Source organism: Zea mays, chromosome 1 (assembly GCF_902167145.1).
Source record: "Zea mays cultivar B73 chromosome 1, Zm-B73-REFERENCE-NAM-5.0, whole genome shotgun sequence".
Classification (NCBI taxonomy): Eukaryota; Viridiplantae; Streptophyta; class Magnoliopsida; order Poales; family Poaceae; genus Zea; species Zea mays.
The window spans coordinates 203,735,911-203,763,848 of NC_050096.1; the positions used below are offsets into that span (position 1 = coordinate 203,735,911).

General features: G+C 43.2%; 1 protein-coding gene across 1 annotated transcript; it reads left to right on the plus strand.

The window, feature by feature from the left end:
- The first annotated feature begins 22,310 nt into the window (after window positions 1-22,310).
- Window positions 22,311-26,233, plus strand: LOC103643145 (probable peptide/nitrate transporter At3g43790). Its single transcript, XM_023301406.1, has 16 exons — window positions 22,311-22,384; window positions 22,499-22,559; window positions 22,770-22,872; window positions 22,968-23,070; window positions 23,161-23,214; window positions 23,328-23,390; window positions 23,478-23,527; window positions 23,611-23,686; window positions 23,869-24,069; window positions 24,232-24,319; window positions 24,498-24,583; window positions 24,900-25,007; window positions 25,087-25,131; window positions 25,221-25,309; window positions 25,396-25,439; window positions 25,561-26,233. Exons 1-16 carry the CDS (start codon window positions 22,382-22,384, stop codon window positions 25,662-25,664), a joined length of 1,278 nt encoding a protein of 425 aa, XP_023157174.1. The 5' UTR covers window positions 22,311-22,381; the 3' UTR covers window positions 25,665-26,233.
- The last annotated feature ends 1,705 nt before the right edge of the window (window positions 26,234-27,938 follow it).

Below are 27,938 nucleotides of genomic sequence, written 5' to 3' on the forward strand. Positions count from 1 at the left end.
GATTATTTAAAGCGAGTAGCGTTCATGAGTCGGTCCTTGTTAAAATTGAAGAACAATCCGATAACATATGCATATAAGTGCTTTAGGTCCTTCAGTAGCCAGTGTAAGTCTTATGGAGTTTATGCCATGTTTTAATGTCTCTATGTTAGACCCCAACGATGTGCTATTTTAGGTGACTTGTGTGTTAACTAGTTTAAGTTGAGAAAGGGTTAAGAAACATTAAGTAACCTGCTCACACCCATGTTTTGAGTTGCAATGTCTAAATGGTTTGCTAAGTCTTATGCTATGATTAGCCAACTAATGTTGAGGAGTCAAATTCGTTAAGTGATTGTTATATATGTGTTGTCTCGGATTGCGATAATAATATGCAAGCCGACGTGTAGGATGTGTAGCGGCCTAGATTGTTACTCTGGCTAGCCGACTTGTTAGATGGCTTTGGTTAAGTTTGTAGTCGCGATGAATTGCTTGTTGTGGTCTGACTGTGTATAGTTATGGTTGCGAATGAAAAGTATTAGTGCTCATGTGAGGTCTAAGTTGAAATGCAAATTATGGTGTCAACATCACTTCGATATCGATTATCGGGGAGAATGCGTTGTTAATTAAATATGGTACTTCTAGTGTTCATAATGACACGGATAAAATTTGTAAGTCTACTTGTTAGTGCTCATTTGATTAATTTAACTCTAACAAATGGTAAAGCGTTAGAATAATTCAAGTCTCTAGAACGCGAAATTCTTGAAGTGTATAGAAGCTGAATTTTATTGATTGCTGTTTTGGACTGCACGCGCTGTTTTAGTTGTGTTGTATGTTTGATGAACAAAATTGTATTTTCTGTAGATATGTGCTATAAAAAAGTGGTAGATAACTTTATTATCTTGCTGGTGTTAAAATTTGACAGCCATAGGTCTGACCGTTTAAGAGTTGTGCTTTTTACAAATTCAGTAACTGAATCTGTCCAGATTCTGTACAGATTTCAGAAACTGCATTGTTTGCTTAAGTTAATGTTAGAATCAGTCTTTGTCAATTATAAGAAAGTTGTAGAGGCTTTTCTTATCTTGCTTGTGTTAAAATTTCATAACTATAGGCCTGACGGTTTAAGAGTTATGAATTTTACAAACTGCTTGTTGTGTTCTGTCCACTGACAGAACAGATTTCGAAAACTGAATTGTTTGATTCAGTTCAACATGGAATCACCCCTTGGTGATTATAAAAGTTGTGTAGTACTTTTTCTAAGATTTCCAAAAAGTCTTGGATCACTATTTTTGGTGATCTGAAGATTAAGTTATGGATGTTTAAAATCTGAAGACTGAATCTGTTCAATTCTGGACAGCAAAGCCTTCTAGTGCCTTTTATCCTTAGTTAAATACTGAATCACCTTGAGATGATTATAAATGATATGTGGACCATTTCATTACCTTTCCAGAAAGTCTAGGATCAGTTTGTTTGGATGTCTGAATCTTTTGTTGTGAATTTTTGAAGCTGCAAGTCTGAATCTGTCCAAATCTGGACAGAGCTGCTGTGTTTGCACAATTCGACCTTGCTAAGTGTTTAATCAGGTTGTGATGACAATACCAAAGTTGTAGAGCACTTTTTAAGCTTTCCAGAAAGTCCTAGTTTGATATTTTTGGACTAACCATTGAAGAGTTATGATTAAAACAAGCAACTGTTGTATTGCTGTCCAAAAATTCTGCTAGTGCTCATTTGATTGTTAGTTCACCCGTTTGGCTAAAAATGTTTGGTTAGCACTTAAATAAATGTAGACTTTCCATGACTAAGCTTAATAATGCACGTGTGTCATGTTTTGTATGTTTCTTGCTCTAGTTGATTATGATATAAGAGTTCCGTAGTTAGTGATGCCTATGTCGTATTCAAGCTTACGTTGTCTTGGTTGGACTTGTGTGGTCGGTGATGCTTTTGCGCGATTAATAGGAGAACTAATAAAAAGTCATATCCAAATAAATAAAATGTGCGTGTACTTGTCATATCGTATTTGTGTTACGTAAATAAATAAAATGTGGTCGTCTTGTTAATGGTGTTAATGATGAATGCCGATAACATACGAATAGCTAGCACTTGCGTATAGTCGTTGCGGTGTCTTACAATTAAATGTTAGTTTGCTGCCATGTATTTATATAGCTTGTGATATTTTTCATTGTATTCATACATATGCATCCTGCATCTCATTTAGGACCGAGAGGCGACGACCGTGCAAGTGATGTGGTGCCAACCACAAGATGCAGTTGGTGGACGACCTGAAGACTGATGGACTTAACCAGTGGATGCTCGCCAAGCGAGTACCTCCCCCAGCAAACACTATCTAAGTGTTAAAATAAAGGCAAGCCCCGGTTTATGCATAACCGTTTATATATGCTATTTTACTACACTTAATGTTTGTAGGCTTGTAATGTGCACTTAAGTGTAGGAGTTGCCTGAAACCCTAGTTGCATGAACTCAGGATTCCTTTGAGATGGATACTAGTATGCTAGGTCGAGTAGCTGCTTTATTAATTAGGATCTCGGTAGAAGACGAGTGATTTTTCTAGCACTTGCGCGAGGTCAGGAATTGGTTGTATCCACTTTGATAACAGAATGATGATGGTCTGTGGACACGGGTCCATGGGGACGCGTGGTCTACGAGATAAAAATTGGAATAAGGATTAACGTGCGGATACCTGTGTCAAGCGTTTGAACGTACTAAACACATACCGAGAAATATGGTAAATCGGTAAGCCTAGTACCTGAGTGAACCTGCCCGCAGACTTTGCCCCTCACGCGACCTGAGACGTGGTCTCCCATTCCGGTTATGGTGGGTACAAGTGCGGTCACTGCACGACGGCAGTCGGGGTCAGTGAGGCATTGTACGCCAAGGCGGTGAGCCCTGATCTGTTGCCAGGGAATCGATGGGGACGGTTGATGTGTGTGGGGACGGAGTGCCCCTACATGTCGTGTGTTTAGGTTTACCTTGCAAGGATAAAAACTCGATTCGAATCGTCTGCTTCTCGCAGCTAATGAGACTGCTTGATCCATTGTACTGCATTGAGTAATAAGTGGAAATGAGGACTGAGAAAAGATGTTGATTGGTAAAAATGTCTGATACCATGTATGGTTAGCTAGGTACACATCTAGTCTAAAGGATTCTACTAAAACTGGAAAAGCTAAAACTTGTTTTTAGACTCAGCTAGTGCTTTTGGCAAACCAAACCCCTCAGCCAAACAGCTGCATGTCTAGAGGTAGAGGAGTAGACTCCTCACACCGGGTAAGTCTAGCTGAGTATTAGTATACTCAGCCTTGCTTGTGGCATAATTTTTGCAGGTACCCTTAGGATGATTGGTTGATGGTGTGACTTGGCCTTCATCCCTGCCACCGGGATAGACGGTCGAGAGGGTTATTGCTTCCGCAGGAGAGGACCAGGAGGAGTAGCGTGGCCAGGCTTCGCCATGTTACTCGGTTTTCTCCGTTAGTTATTTCCGCTGCATTAAAATTTATGTTTATTATTTCTGAAACTCCGATAATGTAATTACTAATGATACTTATTAAATTTGTGGTATTATGCTTCATTGTATTTCTCTGTGCCTCACCTTCGAGTGAGCTAGTGGTATTCGATCCTGGTAAGTGGCTTTATCGGACTAGATCCGAGGGACGGACGGGTTATTCCTGTTTAAGTGTGTTGCTGCCCTTAAGGGTGCGACTTGGGCACTTAAGCTGGAATAATTCGGGTGGTTCCGCCACAGCTGGTATCGGAGCGAATACCAGTACAGAGGAAACAATAAGTCATGATTACCAACCTTTTCTAAAGTAAAACTTGTTAGAAACCAAAGTTGGATAGATCGTCAGGACGATAAGGATAGATTTAGGACGTGAAGCCTTAGGAAATAGATGGGTAGCTAGGTGGCTATATTTATATAGGCCGTAAAGGCTACTATTGCTACTATTAGGATGCTGTAGAAGCATCCGAAAAACTAGTTAGGTCTGAGAAGACGATTAGAATGAGCATGCATCATGATTGTCGCATCATTGTCTCTTGTGCATCAACATGCTTCTCTCACCTTCATTCCAATAATAAGAAATTGTGAATAATGTGCTGTATTGCTAGGAACTGCAAAAGAAGTCTTATCCTGTGTGTCAAGATAGTCTTGACTAGGTTGTGTTATGTGCTTCTCTTGTCTGGCAAAAAAAAATGTTTTAATTGTTCAACCCTTTTTACAAAAAATGTTGTCTGCTCTTCTCATGAAAAGACCCCCACTCCAAGTAACCTTGAGTTTAGCAAGTGAAACCTTCTTAAAAAAAATCCTACTTGTGTTGGTATTTTCTAGCCCCCTTGAGTGTTTTACCTTTGAAGTTACACCTGCACAGCTTATAGACCCCCACAGCTTGACCGCTAGACCAACCCAAGTCTCCTTGTGCACTTGTGTCAAAAAAAAATATATTTGTTGTTGGTGTCTAGTTGCGCAAACCCTATCAAGGCCATGTTTCTTTCCATAAATCCTTGCCCCAAAAACTTCATAGCATTTCTGTTGATCATCCTAGCTGATCCTGTTTGCATACCTCTCCTTTCACCTGGATCTGGTAATCTTTTTCCTTGCGAATCATGTTGTGGCTTTATCATCTAAATCTCTGGATCCTTTAATGATTCTGCCCTATTATCTAGTATCTGCTATAACCTATTCTCAAGTATCGGATGCTGATCTTGCCTAAATCTCTCATTTCTAGTATTTCTGATGCTCATTCTCTAGGCATCATGATGTTGTTTTATCGATTTTATCTATAGACAGTGTATCCATTTGGTTCAATGATGTTGCTGTTGTCTTTAGTTCTCTCATGTCTTAGCAAGTTGCCAATCTCGATCTCATGGTTGGTTCCTCCTCATATTAAATATCGTATCAATCTTTGGCTGATAATACCCGTGATGATCATAAAATTGTTCTTTGAGTTGAAGAAAATTCTCATGTGATGCTCTTTTGCAAGCAATCTCTGTTTCAACTCCGATCACATTCTTATTTTCTGAGCCATACTCTCATGGGCTCCATCTATCTGTGCTATGTGAATTTCTTATTGGTTACGTTTGGTAATGGTGTCATGACTAACGACTGATGGTGCCGCGACGAGACCGAGAGCCTACTATGGTGCACACATGGTTGAGCTGCTCGGCACGCGCTGGTATCACGGTTAATAGTCGTGATCCATTGCGAGACAATACTGATGTGCTATCTTTTGTGGACACTCTCAGAATGATCGCTGCATTTTGTCTCGATATGTCGCGATATTCTAACCAAATCTGTCTTCAGTATCTTGTCAGATATCCTCTCATGAATTTGCATCTATCTTCAGTCTGGGAGTTACATGCTTCTCCACCCTTCAATATCCTCATTCGAATCTCGGGACGAGATTCTTTTTAAGGGGGGAAGGCTGTGACACCCCAGGTGTCAGTTTCGTGTTATGACAGGAGATTAATCCTAATCTCGGATGCTCAATAAAAATTTCTCTTTCTCACGCGCGTATGTCTCTGATTATCCAGATTATTCATTCACATTTCGCCGAATTCGGAGTTACTCAGTCTCACAGAAGGCCAATTTTGGAGCCTGTGAAAACTTTTAATTCTCGGCACGAATGCGAACTTGATAATCCATCTCGAATTATAAATCTCATCTGAAGCTCATTAAATCAAACTCTCGACGACTGTTATTTGATCTGAGCCCTAGTCTAACTCCTCGAACTTCGCTCGATGTCTGACTAGTTTAATCCGACTCCGTACTCTCAAACGGAATGCTTAATATGTCGTCATCAAACCAATTTATCCGACTCGGCTAAATATCTCATGTCCGAACCGAATTCAAAACCCTGTATCGACCGCAATTTTAAAATATCACGATCCGCCTTCTCCGACTAAAAATCCAAAACCGATCAAATCTCAGGACGATTTATTTTCGAATCACGCGTAGGTAATTATTCTCGAGCGAAATCAAATTAGACTCTTGGCCGAATTAATCGCTCAATCTTTCGTTCGTCCGAACTCCAGCTCGCTCTGTTTTTACACAGACGAATTCCGCGGGAACATTTTTATTCGGAAAAACAAATTAGCGCGACCCGATTTCATGTTTTGGGCCAAGCCCATTCCAGCCCGGCCCAGCCCACTAAAGGAAACCCTAGCCCTAATGCCCCTCTATAAATAACAGCCCTCTCCTAGCAAGTGGAGTCATTTTTGCACTCCCACCCCTCAAAAAATTCCAGCCGCCACAGCTTCCCTGCCTCTTCTTCTTCACGGCGCAGCAACCAGCGCGCAGGGAGTCGAGCTCCCTCTCTGTCCATGGCGCTCGGCAGCAGGCGCGCCTCGTCCTCCCATGGCCGCCAAGCTCCCTCAACGCCGGCGTCCTCCTCTCCTCCCCATGGCTGCAGCAGGCGCCCAGCTCTTCTTCTCCAGCGCACACCCTCCAGGCATGGCGGCAGCTCCTCCTCCCTCTGTTTCTTACCGCAGGAGCTGGAGCTCCCTGGGAGCATGCCGACGCCCTTGATCTCCTCTTGACCGCGACCTCCTCTGCTCCTTTATCCATGGCCGCCAGCAGCCCTTCCATGGCCAGCACCCCTCCTGCTCGACCACACCATCGGCTGGCCATGGCGTCCAGGACTCCCTGCGCCCTTTCCCCACTGCATCTGCCTCCCTCTGCTCTTTCCCTTTGGAGGTGCTGCGCCATAGCTCTGATCCGAGGTCGCCCCCCTGCTCGCGTCAAGGGTGGCCAGCTCCCTGCTGTTGCCGACCATGGCTGCCCAGCAGCAGGAGACTTTCTCCCCTCGGCTCCCCCATCCGAGCACCCAAACAGTGCCCCTCCCTGCTCCATTTTTGTTGTTCCTGCGCCCTCCTCTGCGCACAGCGAGCCCCTCCTCGCTGTTCTCCGTGGTGCCCGCCGGCTGTTCGTGAAAATGTGCAGCAAGCCGCATGCTGCCGGCTCGCTGTTTCGTGAAGCCCGGTAGACAGCACGCCGTGACGCTCGCCGGGCGTTTGCTATTTTTGGCGCAGACCCGCTCGCGATGTCATCGACCCTCGGTGAGACATTCCGCTACCCTTGCTGTTTTTGTATCCGTGGTGTCGACGATATGCCAAGTCCCTAAACTCGTGTATTATCGCAGCCACCGTCAAAGTCGCGCTCCGCGCTTGGCCGTTCGACGAAATGCCAAGCCTTACGGACAGCCCATGTGACTAGCCTCGATTCGTCCAGGTTGTTCACTTGGTATTTTGTGGATTAATCTGTTTAAGCTTTGGTCTATGTTGTGCATGTGTAAGAAAATGTATTTGTATGGATTGAAGTTCGTGGCGAAAGAAAAAGAAGTAGAAAGGAACTCGAACGTTTTTATATTTCGATAGGAATATATGCGATGTATTGTTTGATGTGTGCGATTTGTAGTTTTTTTATAATTATATTTTGGTCGATGTGGTGGGCATTGGTGTTGGAAGGTGTGTGGGCATAAAATGTTTTGGTCATATGTCGTAGCAAGGTTGCCTTCACGTTTTGGTAAGCAAATATGTTGTGTTGTTTAATGTGATGAGTAAATTGGAAATACATGGGATGCGAGGATTTAATTAGGACACGTATGTACGTGTGTGCTGTGGTGTATTGTAGTAGTGGTGGCATAAGATAATTGATTAAGGTGTGCGGGTATATGCCGTAATGTGGTTATACTCGCGAAGAAGAAAAGATGTATGTATTGTGTAACCCGACGTGTAGGTTGCTATTGTATAATCGTGTGAAGGATGCTCCCGATGGTCATGTGACTAAAGGGTGGTGTAGTGGCGAAGCGAGAAGTTTAATATGTTTAAACGGGTAGTTGATAGCATCCATCGGTGCCGTCATGATTTTTGTTGTATGGCAGATTGATACTTGTTTTGTCAATCATTGCATTCCATGTCCGTTGGATAAATAAATGTCTTGATGATCGATTATATGTCTTATATGAGCGTTATCGCAGCCCAATGATTATTTAAAGCGAGTAGCGTTCATGAGTCGGTCCTTGTTAAAATTGAAGAACAATCCGATAACATATGCATATAAGTGCTTTAGGTCCTTCAGTAGCCAGTGTAAGTCTTATGGAGTTTATGCCATGTTTTAATGTCTCTATGTTAGACCCCAACGATGTGCTATTTTAGGTGACTTGTGTGTTAACTAGTTTAAGTTGAGAAAGGGTTAAGAAACATTAAGTAACCTGCTCACACCCATGTTTTGAGTTGCAATGTCTAAATGGTTTGCTAAGTCTTATGCTATGATTAGCCAACTAATGTTGAGGAGTCAAATTCGTTAAGTGATTGTTATATATGTGTTGTCTCGGATTGCGATAATAATATGCAAGCCGACGTGTAGGATGTGTAGCGGCCTAGATTGTTACTCTGGCTAGCCGACTTGTTAGATGGCTTTGGTTAAGTTTGTAGTCGCGATGAATTGCTTGTTGTGGTCTGACTGTGTATAGTTATGGTTGCGAATGAAAAGTATTAGTGCTCATGTGAGGTCTAAGTTGAAATGCAAATTATGGTGTCAACATCACTTCGATATCGATTATCGGGGAGAATGCGTTGTTAATTAAATATGGTACTTCTAGTGTTCATAATGACACGGATAAAATTTGTAAGTCTACTTGTTAGTGCTCATTTGATTAATTTAACTCTAACAAATGGTAAAGCGTTAGAATAATTCAAGTCTCTAGAACGCGAAATTCTTGAAGTGTATAGAAGCTGAATTTTATTGATTGCTGTTTTGGACTGCACGCGCTGTTTTAGTTGTGTTGTATGTTTGATGAACAAAATTGTATTTTCTGTAGATATGTGCTATAAAAAAGTGGTAGATAACTTTATTATCTTGCTGGTGTTAAAATTTGACAGCCATAGGTCTGACCGTTTAAGAGTTGTGCTTTTTACAAATTCAGTAACTGAATCTGTCCAAATTCTGTACAGATTTCAGAAACTGCATTGTTTGCTTAAGTTAATGTTAGAATCAGTCTTTGTCAATTATAAGAAAGTTGTAGAGGCTTTTCTTATCTTGCTTGTGTTAAAATTTCATAACTATAGGCCTGACGGTTTAAGAGTTATGAATTTTACAAACTGCTTGTTGTGTTCTGTCCACTGACAGAACAGATTTCGAAAACTGAATTGTTTGATTCAGTTCAACATGGAATCACCCCTTGGTGATTATAAAAGTTGTGTAGTACTTTTTCTAAGATTTCCAAAAAGTCTTGGATCACTATTTTTGGTGATCTGAAGATTAAGTTATGGATGTTTAAAATCTGAAGACTGAATCTGTTCAATTCTGGACAGCAAAGCCTTCTAGTGCCTTTTATCCTTAGTTAAATACTGAATCACCTTGAGATGATTATAAATGATATGTGGACCATTTCATTACCTTTCCAGAAAGTCTAGGATCAGTTTGTTTGGATGTCTGAATCTTTTGTTGTGAATTTTTGAAGCTGCAAGTCTGAATCTGTCCAAATCTGGACAGAGCTGCTGTGTTTGCACAATTCGACCTTGCTAAGTGTTTAATCAGGTTGTGATGACAATACCAAAGTTGTAGAGCACTTTTTAAGCTTTCCAGAAAGTCCTAGTTTGATATTTTTGGACTAACCATTGAAGAGTTATGATTAAAACAAGCAACTGTTGTATTGCTGTCCAAAAATTCTGCTAGTGCTCATTTGATTGTTAGTTCACCCGTTTGGCTAAAAATGTTTGGTTAGCACTTAAATAAATGTAGACTTTCCATGACTAAGCTTAATAATGCACGTGTGTCATGTTTTGTATGTTTCTTGCTCTAGTTGATTATGATATAAGAGTTCCGTAGTTAGTGATGCCTATGTCGTATTCAAGCTTACGTTGTCTTGGTTGGACTTGTGTGGTCGGTGATGCTTTTGCGCGATTAATAGGAGAACTAATAAAAAGTCGTATCCAAATAAATAAAATGTGCGTGTACTTGTCATATCGTATTTGTGTTACGTAAATAAATAAAATGTGGTCGTCTTGTTAATGGTGTTAATGATGAATGCCGATAACATACGAATAGCTAGCACTTGCGTATAGTCGTTGCGGTGTCTTACAATTAAATGTTAGTTTGCTGCCATGTATTTATATAGCTTGTGATATTTTTCATTGTATTCATACATATGCATCCTGCATCTCATTTAGGACCGAGAGGCGACGACCGTGCAAGTGATGTGGTGCCAACCACAAGATGCAGTTGGTGGACGACCTGAAGACTGATGGACTTAACCAGTGGATGCTCGCCAAGCGAGTACCTCCCCCAGCAAACACTATCTAAGTGTTAAAATAAAGGCAAGCCCCGGTTTATGCATAACCGTTTATATATGCTATTTTACTACACTTAATGTTTGTAGGCTTGTACTGTGCACTTAAGTGTAGGAGTTGCCTGAAACCCTAGTTGCATGAACTCAGGATTCCTTTGAGATGGATACTAGTATGCTAGGTCGAGTAGCTGCTTTATTAATTAGGATCTCGGTAGAAGACGAGTGATTTTTCTAGCACTTGCGCGAGGTCAGGAATTGGTTGTATCCACTTTGATAACAGAATGATGATGGTCTGTGGACACGGGTCCATGGGGACGCGTGGTCTACGAGATAAAAATTGGAATAAGGATTAACGTGCGGATACCTGTGTCAAGCGTTTGAACGTACTAAACACATACCGAGAAATATGGTAAATCGGTAAGCCTAGTACCTGAGTGAACCTGCCCGCAGACTTTGCCCCTCACGCGACCTGAGACGTGGTCTCCCATTCCGGTTATGGTGGGTACAAGTGCGGTCACTGCACGACGGCAGTCGGGGTCAGTGAGGCATTGTACGCCAAGGCGGTGAGCCCTGATCTGTTGCCAGGGAATCGATGGGGACGGTTGATGTGTGTGGGGACGGAGTGCCCCTACATGTCGTGTGTTTAGGTTTACCTTGCAAGGATAAAAACTCGATTCGAATCGTCTGCTTCTCGCAGCTAATGAGACTGCTTGATCCATTGTACTGCATTGAGTAATAAGTGGAAATGAGGACTGAGAAAAGATGTTGATTGGTAAAAATGTCTGATACCATGTATGGTTAGCTAGGTACACATCTAGTCTAAAGGATTCTACTAAAACTGGAAAAGCTAAAACTTGTTTTTAGACTCAGCTAGTGCTTTTGGCAAACCAAACCCCTCAGCCAAACAGCTGCATGTCTAGAGGTAGAGGAGTAGACTCCTCACACCGGGTAAGTCTAGCTGAGTATTAGTATACTCAGCCTTGCTTGTGGCATAATTTTTGCAGGTACCCTTAGGATGATTGGTTGATGGTGTGACTTGGCCTTCATCCCTGCCACCGGGATAGACGGTCGAGAGGGTTATTGCTTCCGCAGGAGAGGACCAGGAGGAGTAGCGTGGCCAGGCTTCGTCATGTTACTCGGTTTTCTCCGTTAGTTATTTCCGCTGCATTAAAATTTATGTTTATTATTTCTGAAACTCCGATAATGTAATTACTAATGATACTTATTAAATTTGTGGTATTATGCTTCATTGTATTTCTCTGTGCCTCACCTTCGAGTGAGCTAGTGGTATTCGATCCTGGTAAGTGGCTTTATCGGACTAGATCCGAGGGACGGACGGGTTATTCCTGTTTAAGTGTGTTGCTGCCCTTAAGGGTGCGACTTGAGCACTTAAGCTGGAATAATTCGGGTGGTTCCGCCACACCAGGATCTGAAGAAGAAATTCTGGTGGTACGGAATGAAGAGGGAAATCGCAGAGCATGTGGCTATGTGTGATAGTTGTCGACGGATCAAGGTGGAGCATCAGAGACCAGCTGGATTGTTGCAACCGTTGCAAATCCCTCAGTGGAAATGGGATGAAATCGGTATGGATTTCATAGTCAGATTGCCTCGCACTCGAGCCGGCTACGATTCCATTTGGGTAGTAGTGGACCGCTTAACCAAGTCAGCCCACTTCATACCAGTCAAGACTAACTACAGCAGTGCAGTATTGGCAGAGCTGTACATGTCTCGGATCGTTTGTCTTCATGGTGTGCCAAAGAAGATAGTGTCAGATAGAGGAACGCAATTCACCTCTCATTTCTGGCAGCAGTTGCATGAGGCCTTGGGCACACATCTGAATTTCAGTTCAGCTTATCATCCGCAGACAGATGGTCAGACCGAAAGGACCAATCAAATTCTTGAAGACATGTTGAGAGCCTGTGCGTTGCAAGATCAGTCCGGATGGGACAAGATATTGCCTTATGCAGAGTTCTCCTATAACAACAGTTACCAGGCCAGCTTGAAGATGTCACCATTTCAGGCGCTCTATGGAAGGAGTTGTAGAACTCCGTTGCAATGGGATCAGCCTGGAGAGAAGCAAGTGTTCAGGCCAGACATCCTACTTAAAGCGGAAGAGAACATCAAGACGGTCCGAGAAAATCTGAAGATAGCGCAATCAAGGCAGCGAAGTTATGCAGACACAAGAAGAAGAGAGCTGAGTTTCGAAGTTGGAGACTTTGTCTATCTGAAAGTGTCACCGATCAGAGGAGTCAGAAGGTTCGGAGTGAAAGGCAAGCTAGCACCCCGCTACATTGGTCTGTATCAGATTCTCGCAAGGCATGGAGAAGTGGCTTATCAGCTCAGCCTACCAGAAAATTTGTTCGATGTGCATGATGCATTTCATGTGTCTCAGTTGAAGAAGTGCTTGCGTGTGCCAGAAGAGCAGTTGCCAGTTGAGGGTCTTGAAGTCCAGGAGGACTTGACCTACGTTGAGAAGCCAACGCAAATCCTTGAGACTGCGGACAGAGTCACCCGAAGGAAGACTATCAGAATGTGCAAAGTCAGATGGAATCACCACTCTGAGGAAGAAGCAACCTGGGAGCGTGAAGATGATCTGATGGCTAAATACCCTGAGCTCTTTGCTAACCAACCCTGAATCTCGAGGGCGAGCTTCTCTTAAGGGGGATAGGTTTGTAACGCCCTGAATTTGGGGGTAGAATTTTTTTCTTCTTTTCTCTCACCAAATTGGGCGTTACTCTCTTTTCTCTTCCTGTTTCGCTCCTTCTTCCTAATTTCAAACCAGTATAGTGACAGGTGTCCATGTCGTGTATGAACAAAAATCTAAGTGTCATGGGTGTTGCATCATGTCGAAACACATTTCTTTGTCTGATGTTGCGTGTTCGTCTCGTTCCGTCTCGGTTTTCGGTTCGCGATTGGAGTTTGTTTGATGGTCATGCGTGTCGTGGGTTTCGACCCGCGAAGTGGCTCGGCCCCAACCCAGCAGGCCCGGCCCGGCCCTGCGCGCCCCTGGCGCCCCCTCCTCTTCTCTCTCTCTCATTTGGATTTCCCGCGCAGCAACCTCTCTTCCCCATCTCTCTCCCTCCCGTGGTGCCCTAGGGTTTGGAGTCAAGAATCGCCGGAGTTGGATCCCGAGGTGAGCCCCTCCCCTCTTCTCTCTCTCCCTCTCTCCCTCTCCCTCCTCTCTCCCCCTGCGCGTGCTCCCTCCTCTCTCCCCTGTGCGCGCGCACGTGTCCCTGTGCGGCGGCGCTCGGCCGGCCCCTCTCCCCCCCGCGGCGGCGCTCGGCCCCTCCCCTTCCCTCCCCAGCGGCGCGGCGCCCCTCACCTTCCCCGGCGCGGCCCCTGCGCGGGCGCGGCTCGGCGCGGTTCGGCCCCGGCGCGCAGCCCCGACCCTTTGCGCGCGGCGTCCCGGCCCTCGGCGTGGTTCGCGTGGCCTTGGCATGGCCTCGCGCTTCCTTGTTTACCCCTTAACGCGTTCCCGCGTGCGTAAACCCACGTGTGCGGTGATTATTTCTGGTTTGTAGTTGATTTCAAACTCCGTTAGTTAGCGTGCTGCGTCGCGCGCCTCGTCGCGCGACGATTCAATTTAAATTTGAGTTTATTAATGTGCTGCGTCACGCGCTTCGTCGCGCGACGATTCTTTTAGTTTATATTTATTAAAGTGTTGTGTCGCGCGCTTTGTCGCGCGACGATCTATTTTAATTTCAGGTTGTTTAAGGTGCGATGTCGCGCGTCCAGACGCGCGACGTTCCACTTTAAACTCAGCTCTGTTGGAGTATGTCGTCGTGCGCTTCGTCGCGTGATGCTTAACGTCTATTTATAATTAGTGCAAGCGTCTCGTTGGGCGCTTTGTCGCGCAGCGAGTCGTTTACTTCTTATTGCAATCTGAATGTCGTGCCGTACGTCTCGACGTGCGGCCACTCTCTTTCATTCATCTTCAATTGTTTATAATGATTAAATGTGGAACTTGACTTTACTTTATGCCAAACGTAGTATTCGAATTAATTCCTTTCCATTAAGCGAGTAGTTTGATTTACAATCTTGTAAAGTGATCGTTTCTCGACTGTCTTTTTCTCTTTCTCTCTTAGCCTTAATTGCGAACCCGCGTGGAACGTCTGTTTACTTACTGCATTCTATTGTATGGTGTACTGTTCTTTTGTATTAAATATGTGGATGTATGTATGTTTGCGCTCACATAGAGAACGATCTGGTTGAGGAGCCCGAAGAACTCGCAGGAGAAGCCCCTGAGCAGCAGTCGGTTGGTGGAGGCAAGTGTCCCTTGAACTACCTCTGTCCTATTCATTCGTTAATTCACCTCCCGCATTACACATTTATGCCTAAGGATTTACTAGCTTTGTTATCCATGTCCTTGTTTACCTATTTGGGTTGGATTATTATTGTTTAGTATTACGCTATTGCTCAACTCTAATCAATGAACATGATGAGAATTATTGATGATACGCTGTTTTCCCCTCTTTGATTATGATGTTATACTTGTGGTCTTCAAGGGGGCCCGAGCGGTATCTCGAGTGCCTCTCCGTAAGGACCTGTTCGTTGGATGACCGCCCGGGAAAACAGTGCAACCATGAGGGTGGAATGGGGTGCCCTTAGCTGAATAATTAGAGGATTCGGGGTGTAGTTCGCTTCGCCGTCGTGCCGTCAATGGGGCTCGGTGTATGCGGCTCGCTCTGCCAAGGTTGATTTGTCCCTTGGGGAGAAGTGCGGTACATTTAGGAAACCTAACGGGCGACTACAGCCCCGGGGAATCTTTGTAAAGGCTACGTAGTGAAATCCTGCTGGGTCACCTTGGTAGTGATCAATGGAGAGTCATGATCTCCGGGCAGAAAGGGAATCAGGGCTTGTGGGTAAAGTGCACAACCTCTGCAGAGTGTTTGAAACTGATATATCAGTCGTGCTCGCGGTTATGAGCGGCCAAGGGAGCTCCAGTGATTAGTGGTACTTGATCAGAGACATTTTGGTTGACAGGTGGCAATGAGACTGATGGTTTTGGTTATGACTATGGTGCTGGTAAGTGGTATTCTTTCCGTTTGGAAAGGGTACATCGGGCTAATAACTTGGGTTAATACTAAAACCTGGCTTTCTACTAGTAAATAATAATCTGACCAACTAAAAGCAACTGCTTGACTTATCCCCACATGAAGCTAGTCCACTACAGCCAAACAGGATACCTGTTGAGTATGTTGATGTGTACTCACCCTTGCTCTACACACCAAACCCCCCCCCCCCCCAGGTTGTCAGCATTGCAACCCCTGCTCAGGAGAAGGCGAAGCCGTGGAAGGAGACTTCCAGGAGTTCCAAGACTACGACGAGTTCTAGGCGTGGGTTAGCGGCAACCCCCAGTCGGCTACCTGTGAAGGCCGCGTTTATCTACGTTTCTTTTCCGCACTTTGATGATTTGTAAAGACTATGCGGATGTCTCAGACATATGATGTAATCGACTACTATTTCCCTTTTTAATACTATTTGAGCACTGTGTGATGATGTTCATGTTATGTAACTGTTGTGTACGTGAATTGCTGATCCTGGCACGTACATGGTTCGCATTCGGTTTGCCTTCTAAAACCGGGTGTGACATGCGCCTGGGAAACCCGAAGGTGAAGAGTTCGAGCTGAAGCACCCTGGTGCACCGGACACTGTCCGGTGGTGCACAGGACAGTCCGGTGCGCCAGACCAGGGCAGCCTTCGGTTTCCTTTTTGCTCCTTTCTTTTGAGACCTAGCTTGTTCTTTTGATTGGTTTGTGTTGAACCTTTGGCACCTGTATAATGTATAAGCTTGAACAAACTAGTTAGTCCAATTATTTGTGTTGGGCAATTCAACCACCAAAATCAATTAGGAAAAGGTTTGACCCTATTTCCCTTTCAGATATGAACAAGTAGAATCAAGAAATCATTCATCCTTTATTGAGACACAATCAGCAAAAGCAATCAAAACATCACCCTCTTCAGATTTGTTCCTGTTTGAGGATTTACAGTTTCTTTTTTCTTTGTTCTTTAGCTTCCATCAATCTTCCATAAAATGATTAGTCTTCTTGCAAAACTTGCAGAACTTATCATTTCCTTTGGACTTAGAACGTCCTTTGCTTTTCCATATGTTTCCAGGCTTCGAACTTTTGTGCTCATCCCTACCCCGAACTGCCAATGTCTCGCCCTTGGAGGACGATTTTTCCGAGTGAACCATCTGTTTCATCTTCTCTTTCTGCGCAAGAGCCTTATATACTTCATGTAGGGTTAGTTCATCACGACTGTATAGAATCATAATTCAGAAATTTGTAAAAGATGTAGGTAACAGGCATAATAGAATTAAACCTAGATCCTCATCATCATACTCAACCTACATGGACTTCCAATCAGTGGCTATCTCCTTGAAGGCTGCTAGGTGATCCAACGTAGAGCCGCCTTGTGTGTAAACAACTTCACCTTCATGTGCATCTTGCTAGTTAGATCTTTTGACATACAAATTGATTCCAGCTTCAATCACAACGTAGCGACTGTCTTCTCCGCTAAAACCTGTAATATATTATTGGACAAATGAAGTTGAATATAGGGCCTTCATGGAGCGAGCCCATTTGGTTGTCAGCCCATAGGACAATAGTGAGGCCTCGAGTGCAACCGTGATGGCAGCACATATGGTTTTCATGCAAAAAATAGACTAATTCATTAGCAAAAAATAACTAGATAATAACTCAATTTCCACTCTAAAAAGCTAAAACTAAATTAGCGTCGTTGTTTTGAAGCAATAGCTACACATTTTGGCGGTGCTAAAGCATAATATAGCATTCACAACTGATATAACAAAAAAATCCTTACCAGCAGAATCAAAACAGCTATATATAGCCTGCTATAGGGCTGAAAAAAGCTCGAGCTTGACGAGGTGGTTCAGCTCTGAGCGACTCAGTGCTTAGAACGAGTCTAAGCCGAGCCTGCTGACAAGGTGGTCCGGCTTTGAGCGACTCAGTGCTTAGAACGAGTCTAAGCCGAGCCTGTTTTTCTAGCTCGAGAAAAGAGAAAGCTAGCTCAGCTCAGCTCAGCTCGCGAGCTGGCTTGTGGCTCGACCCAACAACAATTTGTTACATAAAATCATAATGAACATACAATATCAATACTAAATATCAATGTTCAAAAAAGCGCGCTTAAGCGTCCGCTTAGTCATGATTAGATGCTAAGCGGTGCCTTAGCGCTGCGCTTAGGCCAAAGGCGTTGCTTTCAGCGTCGGGCGCGCTTAGGCGGCGCCTAATTTGGGCTACACGCGCTAAAGCGGAAAAGCGCGCGCTAAAGCGGTCCTGGGCGCAGTGAAAAGCGCATGCAGTAAAAGTGCATGCAGTTTCTGCGCAGGGAAAACAGTGGCAGGAAAAAAAGAGTGGAAGAGAGAGGCGGGAAATAAAGTGGCGGGAATTCCACTTTATCTGCTGCGGGAGCTGCTACTGCATGTAGGGAAAAGTGGAGGGAGCTGCTGTGTGGGAGAGGACAGAGGAGGGAAAAAGCGGGAGAGGATAGAGGAGGGAAACGGTGGGAGCTGCTGTATTTCCACTTTATCTAGGTCTGCTGCTGCTGCCTACCGGATTGTCCTCTTCTGCTCTTCCCCAATCGTCCAGGTCAGCACAGCCTTTCTCCTCTTCCCCAATCATCCAGTATTCCAGGCGTTCTTCCCTCTCCCGCCTTTGCTATTTTTCTGTTGCTCCTCCACCTCTTCTGTTATGTTCTATGCAATGATTAACATGGACACTTTGGCTTGGATGTTTAATTAGTACATGCACATGCTTTGTGTAGGATGTCTTCATCTGAGCCTCAAGTTGATGCAACCACTGAGCCTGAGAGTCAATTAAAGAGGAAATCAAGTGATATAGGATGGTAATGGGGCGATTAGTTGATCCAAATGATAAGAACCGAGTGAAGTGTCTGCTTTGTGGCCATGAGAGCACAGGAGGAATACACAGGTTCAAACAACATCTTGATAAGAACCGAGTGTAGTGCAAGAAAGTGAGTGATGGTGTTAAGGCCAAGTGCAAGAAAGATTTGGAATCAGCAATTCAAAAAAAAGAGAGAAGATGCAACATGATAGAGATGTTAGAGACAATGTGCAATTGATTGATGATGAACCCACATATGTGCAGTCTCTTTTTGGGAGCTCAGACTCAGTAAGCAAACTTGGCCCCATGGACAGTTTTGCTCGTCGCATTGATCCTAAAGCAAATCAAGCTGAAGCCAAGAGGCAACAAAACATTAATGAGACTCTTTGGAAAGAGAGAACACACCAGGTGCAGCAATATGTTGCTAGATGGGTGTACACACATGGTATTCCATTCCATGCTTGTGACAATGATGAGTTCAAGGAAATGGTTGAGGCTATTGGTCGATTTGGCCCTGGTTTTCAGCCACCATCTCAACATCATTATAGAGAGAAGCTGCTAGAAGAGGAGCATGCTAGAACTAAAAGCTTGCTGCAAGACCGTGAAGACGAGAAGAACAAGTATGGCTGCTCTGTTATGACCGATGCTTGGACAGATATGAAGAGGAGAAGCATCATGAACATTTGTGTTGTGAATAAAGCCATAAATCATATTTGAATTGCAGCTGCTCCTTGTTTCATGGTTTGAGGCATGACATTTCTTCATTACAGCATCTTGGTGGAGGCTCTATGGGGGTAGAGCACCTGATTTGCAAGCAATTGCCATTAGGATCCTTTCATTAACCACTAGCTCATCCGGTTGTGAAAGAACTTGGAGCGTTTTTTAACAGGTCAGATTGCTCCTTAACTCTTAAAATGACTTTCTAGTACCAATTGTTTACACTTATTACAAGGATTGTGACATGTGAGCATATTTGCAGACTCATACTAAGAGAAGGAACAGATTAACAACAGAACGCCTCAACAATCTTGTCTTCATCCAATTCAACAATAGAATGTTGTCCAAGAAAGAGAGAATTTCCCGAAACAAGAACTATGAGGTGCTCTTGAGTTCTGATTGTTCAGAAGCTCAAGGATTTTTCTTTGAGGGAGGGGATGAACAAGCATTAGTTCAAATCAGGGATGATGATGAGGGAGAAATGCAAGGGACAGGTATACCATGGTCTGTCCTAGGAGATGCAATGGGAGTAGAGGATGAGCTTCAACCTCGCAGGAGCGCAAGAGTGGCTAGAGAGGTGGACGAAGAAGATTGGGAATCTGAAAAAGAAGATGAAGACAATGTGCATGAGGATATTGATTATGAAGAGGACAACTGTGAGATTTCAAACACCAGTGACTATGTCCATGTGGAGTAATGGTGAATTGCAGGACTGCAGTTGACCTGCTGTTATGTTTATCAGTTTATTTGAAGTTTGAACTAATCTAAGTTTGTAATATTTATATTGCTCCATTGCGCTACTAGTGTGTTGTGTGTCATGAACTAGTCTATTATCTATTTGAATTAGTTTAAGTCTGCTATGAGCTGTTAATGTTTATTTGTGAATTGTGATTATGAGTTTTTTCTTAATTTGTGCTGTTGTTGTTTGGTGAAAGGCTGAAGGAAAGAAGATGAGAAGAAGATAAGTTTCTTTTCTTTTAGTCTTCTTGTTGATTTGTTCATCTCTTTTACAGTTTAATCTATTGTTTGTTGATTTGTGATGATGCTGCTCTTTGGTGAAGGGCTGAAGGTAAGAAGCTGGGAACGTGCAGCAATGCTGCAAAAACATGTCTATTAATCCAGGTAAGTACCTATAATTTCTAGGTAAAACTGTTTTTCTGTGCAAATATATATTATATTGTAATATTCCTACAAACGCTTAAACACGATTAATCTATGATTAAGCTTTATAGGCGCTAAACAATGGCCTAACGCCCGTCTAACGCCTAGCGCTTAATATAACCTTGCTAAATATACGATTAGTTTATGTTTTTAAGATTAATGTACAAAAGTAACCTATTTTCTATAATATATTAGTAATATATTTATTTTACTAATCTAAAATATGTTACTTAATTTTTTTTGATTTAATAAAAATTTTAAACAACGAGTTCACGCTTATGGTTAGGCTCGTTGGCTCGACGAGCCAGCTCGTGAGCTAGCAATGAACCGAGCCAAGCCAACATTTCAGGCTCGTCAGAGGAGTGAGCTAAAGCGTAGCGAAATGAGCCGAGCCAAGCTCGACTTGCCCGTTTCGAGCCTTAGCCTGCTCTTTAAAGGGGACATATCTTGTGTAATCACTCATTTGGTACAAGCGTGTAATCGAACCATCTAGAGTATTCAATTTAGATCGAATGGTTTATGTGTGGAAGGAGTTAAATATAAAATAAATATCAGGTTTTAGGTGAAAGAAGTTAAATATAAAACAGCAGTTATGGTCGAATTTTGATCGGATGCTCTAGATAGCTTGATTACACGTTTATACCAACATAATTGATTGCACAGGATATTTCCCTCGATTTAAATCCATGGTTGGCACATGAGCAAGTTACGTCCAGCTCATGCCTCCAACTATATATAATTGGCACATGAGCAACAATGGCGAGCAAAATCACCATTGTCGTAGGAAACCCGGGATCCGAAAACTGGAAAGGCCTCTAGTTGCGAGCGGGCTCCCATTTCTTTTGACGGCCCAGATCAGCCTATCGGAGGCCACGGCCGGCCCCGCGATGGCGCGCACCGCCCGCGCAGATCCGGACCGATTTACCTTGTTGCCCTTCTCTCCACGGCCGTCGAGCTGCTGCTACAACAAGAGAAGAGGCCGGTGGGTGCGGCGGCACTGCTGCATGCAGTGAGTTCCGTTGGGAGGCGCAGAGGAGGACACAAGTTCGAGGAGAGGTCGCCTTCTTCGTTCTTCCACCACTCACTTGATGGTCGGTAACGGAAAACCTACGGTGATCCCACGAGCATGTTTTTCCCTTGATTTTCGGTACTATGTATGCATGCGGAAGAGCCACCACTTTCACTCCAACACGGTTCCACATGGGCCTCTGTGCAGGAAAACTCCTACTGCTTCTGCAGATCTCCCCTACAACTCTGCAAGCCAATGCTAGCGGCGGGCCGACATCAGAGCGTCGCATTGTGGATGCCCTAAATGGAATCACGCAATGGCGAGGCTGATGAATTGCCTCCTCGAGACGCAGGCGATGAAGCAAAGAAGCACTACCAAGAAGGGTGCCCTGGGTGCCGGCTGGACGAGACGAATGAGAGCAACACCGGCATCCCCTACCTCAACTTCTTCTACATCTGGATCGTCTGCCTCACCTCCTGTGGGTATTTGGCTCCTTTTTTTATTTTTCTAGTTCTTAGCAAGTGGTATGTAGCACGTAGACAAAGATCTAGGCCCGGGGTCGATCAGTGAAGGTTGGACTGTGTGTTACATCAAAAAAAAAAAGTTGGACTGTGTGGATTCCGGCATCTTGTCATATCCAATCCGAAAAATCATTCACTAAAACATGTAGGAGTAAGTTTTCGTGGTTTAGTCGGACTCCTGGCACAATCGCATCTGCAGAGGCGATTCAGCGGCCTGATACTCTGATGAATGGGCTTAGCCATGCTGATGCAAACATAACAATCTTTTCTGTTTGCTGTGCCGTTGTTGCATGCACCTAAGTTATTCGATAAATGCCAATGAGTGTTTCTCAAGTGATGGACCATTAATTGGTCCTGTCAACAGTCCATGGCAAGCATTTTAGTTGAGAAGTAATAAAAGAAAATTTGCTACATTAGTGCAAGGAGGCAGTACAACCGGTAGTAGTCCGCACTTGTGGTGAATAATTGATAATACTCCATACCGTCTATCGGAACATGTTGCAAAACTTGAGGAAAATGGTACATTTCCAGGTCAATGACTCCGAGGAATGCATATTGCATTGTTTTCGCCATTGTCAAATTTTCTAATCACACTTGACTTTTTCCCTACATTTTCCAGTGCATATATTTTCATTATGTGTTTATCCTTGTTTCTGGAAAATTATATACCATGGTATTGTTATAGAATAAATTTATAGAACATTTGCTATTGAATTGCATAGGCACTGATCTATTCGTCTTGCCACATCAAATTAGTTCTATTTGTTGTTGAATAACCCCTCATTTTTGTCCATCCCAGCTCTGCCAATCCAGTCGCTATTCCCTTATATATACTTCATGGTATGTATACACTATGGTCAACCTTACCCCCATTGACATACGAAAAAACTAGCAATTCAATGAATTCTGGAACATAATGATCCATAACTTTATAATATTGTTTCAAAACAACAGATGAGGGACTTTAAAATCGCAAAACAAGAGCAAGACATCGGATTCTATGCTGGATTTGTTGGTGAGTAATGTCTCCTCTCATGGTTGAGATTTCACATTTTGTTTATATATTTTTATGCTCTTCGGAATAAAACTTCCCATTTCAAATAAAAGAATACTCTTCGCAATCAGGTCGCATGAGTAGATTGTTTGGTTTTTGTCACGGTTCAATGATAGTTGTCATCAATTATCACTAGCTATTGTTTGGCTGACTGTATATTGTCTCTTTCAGGGGCAACCTATTTCCTTGCCAGAACCGTCAGTTCTGTGCCATGGGGCATATTTGCTGACAAGTATGGAAGGAAGCCCTGCATTGTGATCAGCATCATCTCAGTGTAGGGAACATTCAGCTACATTGTGGGATCATACTCGGTGGTCAGTACTCCAGCAAATGGGCTGAAGTAAACCTGGTTTTGATTTTTTTTTTCAGGATTGTGTTCAGCACACTCTTTGGCCTTAGCACAAGTTACTGGATGGCCATTGTGACTAGGGGGCTGCTTGGGTTGCTTTGTGGTATACTGGGACCAATCAAGGTTACTCATTGTATCTTGTCTGGATTGCGTTGCCCTGATTAACAGATGGATTAGGCAATAGATGCTCATGGATGCATATGTATTTTCCAGGCCTATGCTACGGAAGTCTGCAGGAAAGAGCACCAAGCTCTAGCAATGTCTGTTGTAAGAACAATCCCTAATATACTTTTCATTTCAATCCTTCAGCTTATTCACCAAATATTCAGATTGTAATGTAGTATACTTGTAGCTAACTTAGGTCTAACATGATGTCCTAGGTTACATCATCAAGAGCAATAGCTCTTGTTGTTGGACCAGCTATTGGAGGGTTTCTAGCACAGGTAAGGATAACCACACTTTATATAGTCCATGAAGCAAACATTGCAAAAATACATGACTAACATTATCTATCCTCAATCCTGTATTAGCCTGCAGAGAAGTACCCAAATATTTTCTCCAATGGATCCATATTTGGGAGGTGAACTACTGTTCATACTATTTCTACCATTTTTTATTGTTTTAAGCATATAATAAACTTTTGGAATTTGCTTCTACTTTCAGGTTTCCATACTTCCTCCCAGGCCTTGTCATATCGATACTAGCAGCAGGATCATGTATTGCATGCATTTGGCTTCCAGTATGCCACATCATTTTCCTTGAAACTCCAACCTGTTACATGCCTTAAAAACACATTAAATATATCAGGACTGATACGCCTCTGTATAGTACAAACTCCTTGTACCACACAAAACAGCATTCTTACAAAAAAAAATCATAAGGTTTTTAGAAAGTTCCTTAGCATTAATCCCATTTCCTTAGGAAACGCTGCACTTTCATGATAATGAAAAGGTAGAAGCTATTGATGAAATGGAGGCACAAGTTGGTGACTCTAACTTAGAAGTTGGAAAAGCTAAAGAATCTGGTTGCACGTCTACAAAGAACCTGCTAAAGAACTGGCAACTGATGTCAGCAGTAATCCTCTACTGTATCTTTTGTCTCCATGACACAGCTTATCTTGAGGTGATCTCTTCTTATCCTCTTTTCCGAATATTAATTAACTGATAATGAGAGTAACTTCTTCTATTACAATTCACTATGAGAGGATGCCAATAATATCATAGTGTCCCTTGAAGTAGCTGCTAAGCAGAAAATCCTAATACGTTTTCTAAATATCATCTTCAGACATTTTCACTCTGGGCAGTGAGCAGCAGAAAATTCCGGGGCCTGAGTTTGACATCCCAGGATGTTGGCATTGTGCTAGCTGTCTCAGGTATGTGATCTTTTTCCAAGTTTTTATGTAAATATTTATTGCACATCAGAAGCACAGTCCCTTGCCGGAAAAAAAAGAAGATAAATACTTAACCTGCAAAATAAATTAAAGTAACACATATTTAGTATCATTGCCATCGAATGATTTTCCTTGCAATAATTCCATTTTATCCTTGTAGGTATTGGTGTGCTCGTATACCAACTTGCTGTTTATCCTTTCATTGTCAAGTATTTTGGACCAGTTAGGCCGCTACGTCCCTCTGTGGTACGTGAGAAGTACATATTAATGGGATTTTCTTCAGTCCACCATTTATATGAAAAAAGATCAAGAACCTGAAACAAAAAAATAATGTTAAGTGGCGAAATGAATATGCATCAGCCCAGAAAAATAAAATCGATTGTTGGATACAGAGTTGAATATTAGATGGGGAAGATTAGTGGCTGGTTTCTTTCTATGAAAACTGTCAGGGTGTGCCTCACAAATTAAAAGAGAAGCAAATTCTTATTTCGTTAAGATGGTCTTTTAATTATTTCCATTTATATTTTCATGTACCATGTTCAAGTGGGTATTTGATTTGTAGGTCTTGTCTATACTTGTCCTCGCAATGTATCCCTTCATGGCCAAACTACAAGGGCTGGAGCTCAAGTTGCTCATCAACATAGCTTCGCTTTTAGAGAATGTGTTCTCTGTGAGTTAGCTTTTTTTATTAGTCAGTTCTCCAGGAATTTTTTATTTTGAACAGACTTATGCATATGCGAACAAAATAGGCTACAGTTACTACTGCGTGCAATATTTTGCAAAACACCGCAGTGGTAAGCATCTCTCCTATCTGATAGACTCATTCAGTACATATGCTTTATCATTTTCCTATGTTCAGACAATTTCTATGAAACATGTGCAGACACAAGAACACAGAGGTATTGCGAATGGCATCTCAGTGACACTGATGTCATTGTTCAAAGGTGTAGCTCCAGCGGCAGCAGGAATTTTGTAAGCAATGCTTTTATTGGTATGGACAAAAGAGTTAATGGTTGCTCCCCGAATCCCTAAGCTTCTTTTCTTACTATATGTTACAGGTTTTCGTGGACTCAGAAGCACATGACTGGGCTGTTATTACCAGGTATATGAACAACAAATACATGCACACTTGTGATTGATATACCTTACTTGTAGGACGGAAGGCATCTAAAACACAATAGATTACCGAGTTCATATTCTTGTTTGACTTGTCCAAAATGCAGGTGACCAGATCCTGTTCTTGGTGATAAACTCGGTGTCGATAATCGGATTAATTTTTACGTTCAAGCCATTTTTCTCTATGTCAGATGCATTGAGGCGTTCATAATTGTGTGTATTTAGCTATAGATGGCCAATTAGGCCGTGCTAAATAGGGTACAACACGACAAACCCTAATTACTAACCATGTCTGATAGTGTTGTGCTTTATAGTGCCAATGCAGTACCATCCATTACGTTTGGCCATCTATACATTTAGCTCGTTCACTTGTGGGTCAACTCAAGGTCACTGACAGATTAGAGGCCTCTGGTTTGAAACTGGTAGAATTCGTGGATTATACATGCTCTTAATTTTCGTCTTAAGTTTAGTTCTATAATCTGTGTAGAGGGGCTCTCTAAAAAATTGGTGTAGACTCCGGAGCACTAGATGTTGATTCATATATATGATAAAATGAGATTGAGATTAGCCCTGTTTTCTCCATATTTCTTAGGCTCCAAAACACACCCAGTACAGAACTGAAGATAGCTTCACCAGACTCCAGCTCATAGATAACAGACGATGATCTGAAGAACTGCAATTTTTTCTGCAACCGATTGGATTAGATGTGGTTTAGTTTAACAACAACTCTTAATGTCGATTTCATGATAATAAAGTGTGTCAGCTTTGAATTTATATAATGATATTTTTTATTAGTGATTTGCGGCAAATCACAGTTGATAAAGATAAAGGAAGAACTACTCCCTTTAAAAAAGATCCAAACCATTAAAGAACAACATATAAAGTTCATAAATAACGATATGGTATCCAAAGATGGAGACATTCTATTATGATAGACAAAATCTCCTACAGGTCCCATCGAATTTTTTTTTGAACAAGCAGGCAGGAGTTTTGCCTTATATATTGTCACATCCGAGTTTTAAGGGTCTAAAACCCGGGCGTGAAATAATCACCAAGTGTGATGGGACTAAGTCTCACACATATGATGACTCATGATACAGAAACAAATGTCACATCTTTACTATATAATATGAATTATGTATAAAATAAATAAATAAATAAATACATCATACGAAGACATCGACCTAGCAATCTTAGTTGACTGGGAGACGACGGCCTAGACCACTCACGAACTCATCACAGCATCCTTCAAGCGCCTCATCCAGTGGTACCTGTTTTTGACCTGGGGGTGTGAGTACAGCAAGGGTGAGCTCACATATGTTCATCGTTCAATAAGTTGTGGTGAATAATGTGTATGAACTTACCAAAGGTGGGAGCTCATGTGAAGTGTAAGGCTTACCAAAGGAGATGGTTAAAGTTGAGCATTACTTTTAGAGTTGATCAAAATTTTATTAGAGGTTACTAAGTATAAGTAGATACCAACCCAATTAAATAAGAGATCAAATTAATATCAATACCCACAATGCAATGTATATGATAAATTAAGTTTAGTTTCATAAATTACTCATGTGACGGTCCGAGCTGCTCTTTACCGTGAGCACGGCTGATATACCAGTTTTACACTCTGCAGAGGTAGTGCATCTTTACCCACGAGTCGTGTTACTCATTTACCATGGGGTTGATCGGACATCATACACCTCTACCGAGGAAGCGAGGCAGGGTAGCACTACGAGATCTTTCCAAAGTTCCACTAGTTCAAGAAAACCCGCTACGGATTCAGGAATAAGAAAGTATCGGGGACCATAATTAGGGGTACCCTCAAGGCTCCTAAATCTCAGCTGGTAACCCCCATCAGCACAAAGCTGCAAAGGCCTGATGGGTGCGACTAAGCCAAGGATCGGTCCATTCGAGGGACGCGATCACGCCTCGCCCGAGCCCAGCCTCGGGCAAGGGCAGCCGACCCCGGGGATCTACGTCTCGCCCGAGGCCCCCCCCCTCCAGCAACGGACACCCCTTCGGCTCGCCCGAGGCCCAGTCTTCACCAAGAAGCAACCTTGGCCAAATCGCCACGCCAACCGACCAAATCGCAGGGGCATTTAATGCAAAGGTGGCCTGACACCCTTATCCTGACATACGCCCTCCAGTCGACAGAGCCGAAGTGACCGCAGTCACTTCGCCGCTCCACTGACCGGTCTGACAAGAGGACAGCGCCGCCTGCGCCGCACCGACTGCTGTGCCACTCGACAGAGTGAGGCTGACAGCAGCCAAGCCTGGCCTCAGACGCCATGGGAAACTCCGCTTCGCCCGACCCCAGGGCTCGGACTAGGGCTCGGCCCCTGAAGACGATGAACTCCGCTTCGCCCGACCCCAGGGCTCGGACTCAGGCTCAGCCCCGGAAGACGACGAACTCCGCTCCGCCCGACCCCAAGGCTCGGACTCGGGCTCAGCCCCGGAAGACGACGAACTCCGCTCCGCCCGACCCCAG

Bases quoted from the DNA above. Each gene is read 5' to 3' on its own strand.
- LOC103643145 (XM_023301406.1), top strand. The intron at 23,391-23,477 runs GTAAGGATAACC...ATCCTGTATTAG, and splicing joins TTGGAGGGTTTCTAGCACAG to CCTGCAGAGAAGTACCCAAA. The intron at 25,132-25,220 runs GTAAGCATCTCT...AAACATGTGCAG, and splicing joins TTTTGCAAAACACCGCAGTG to ACACAAGAACACAGAGGTAT.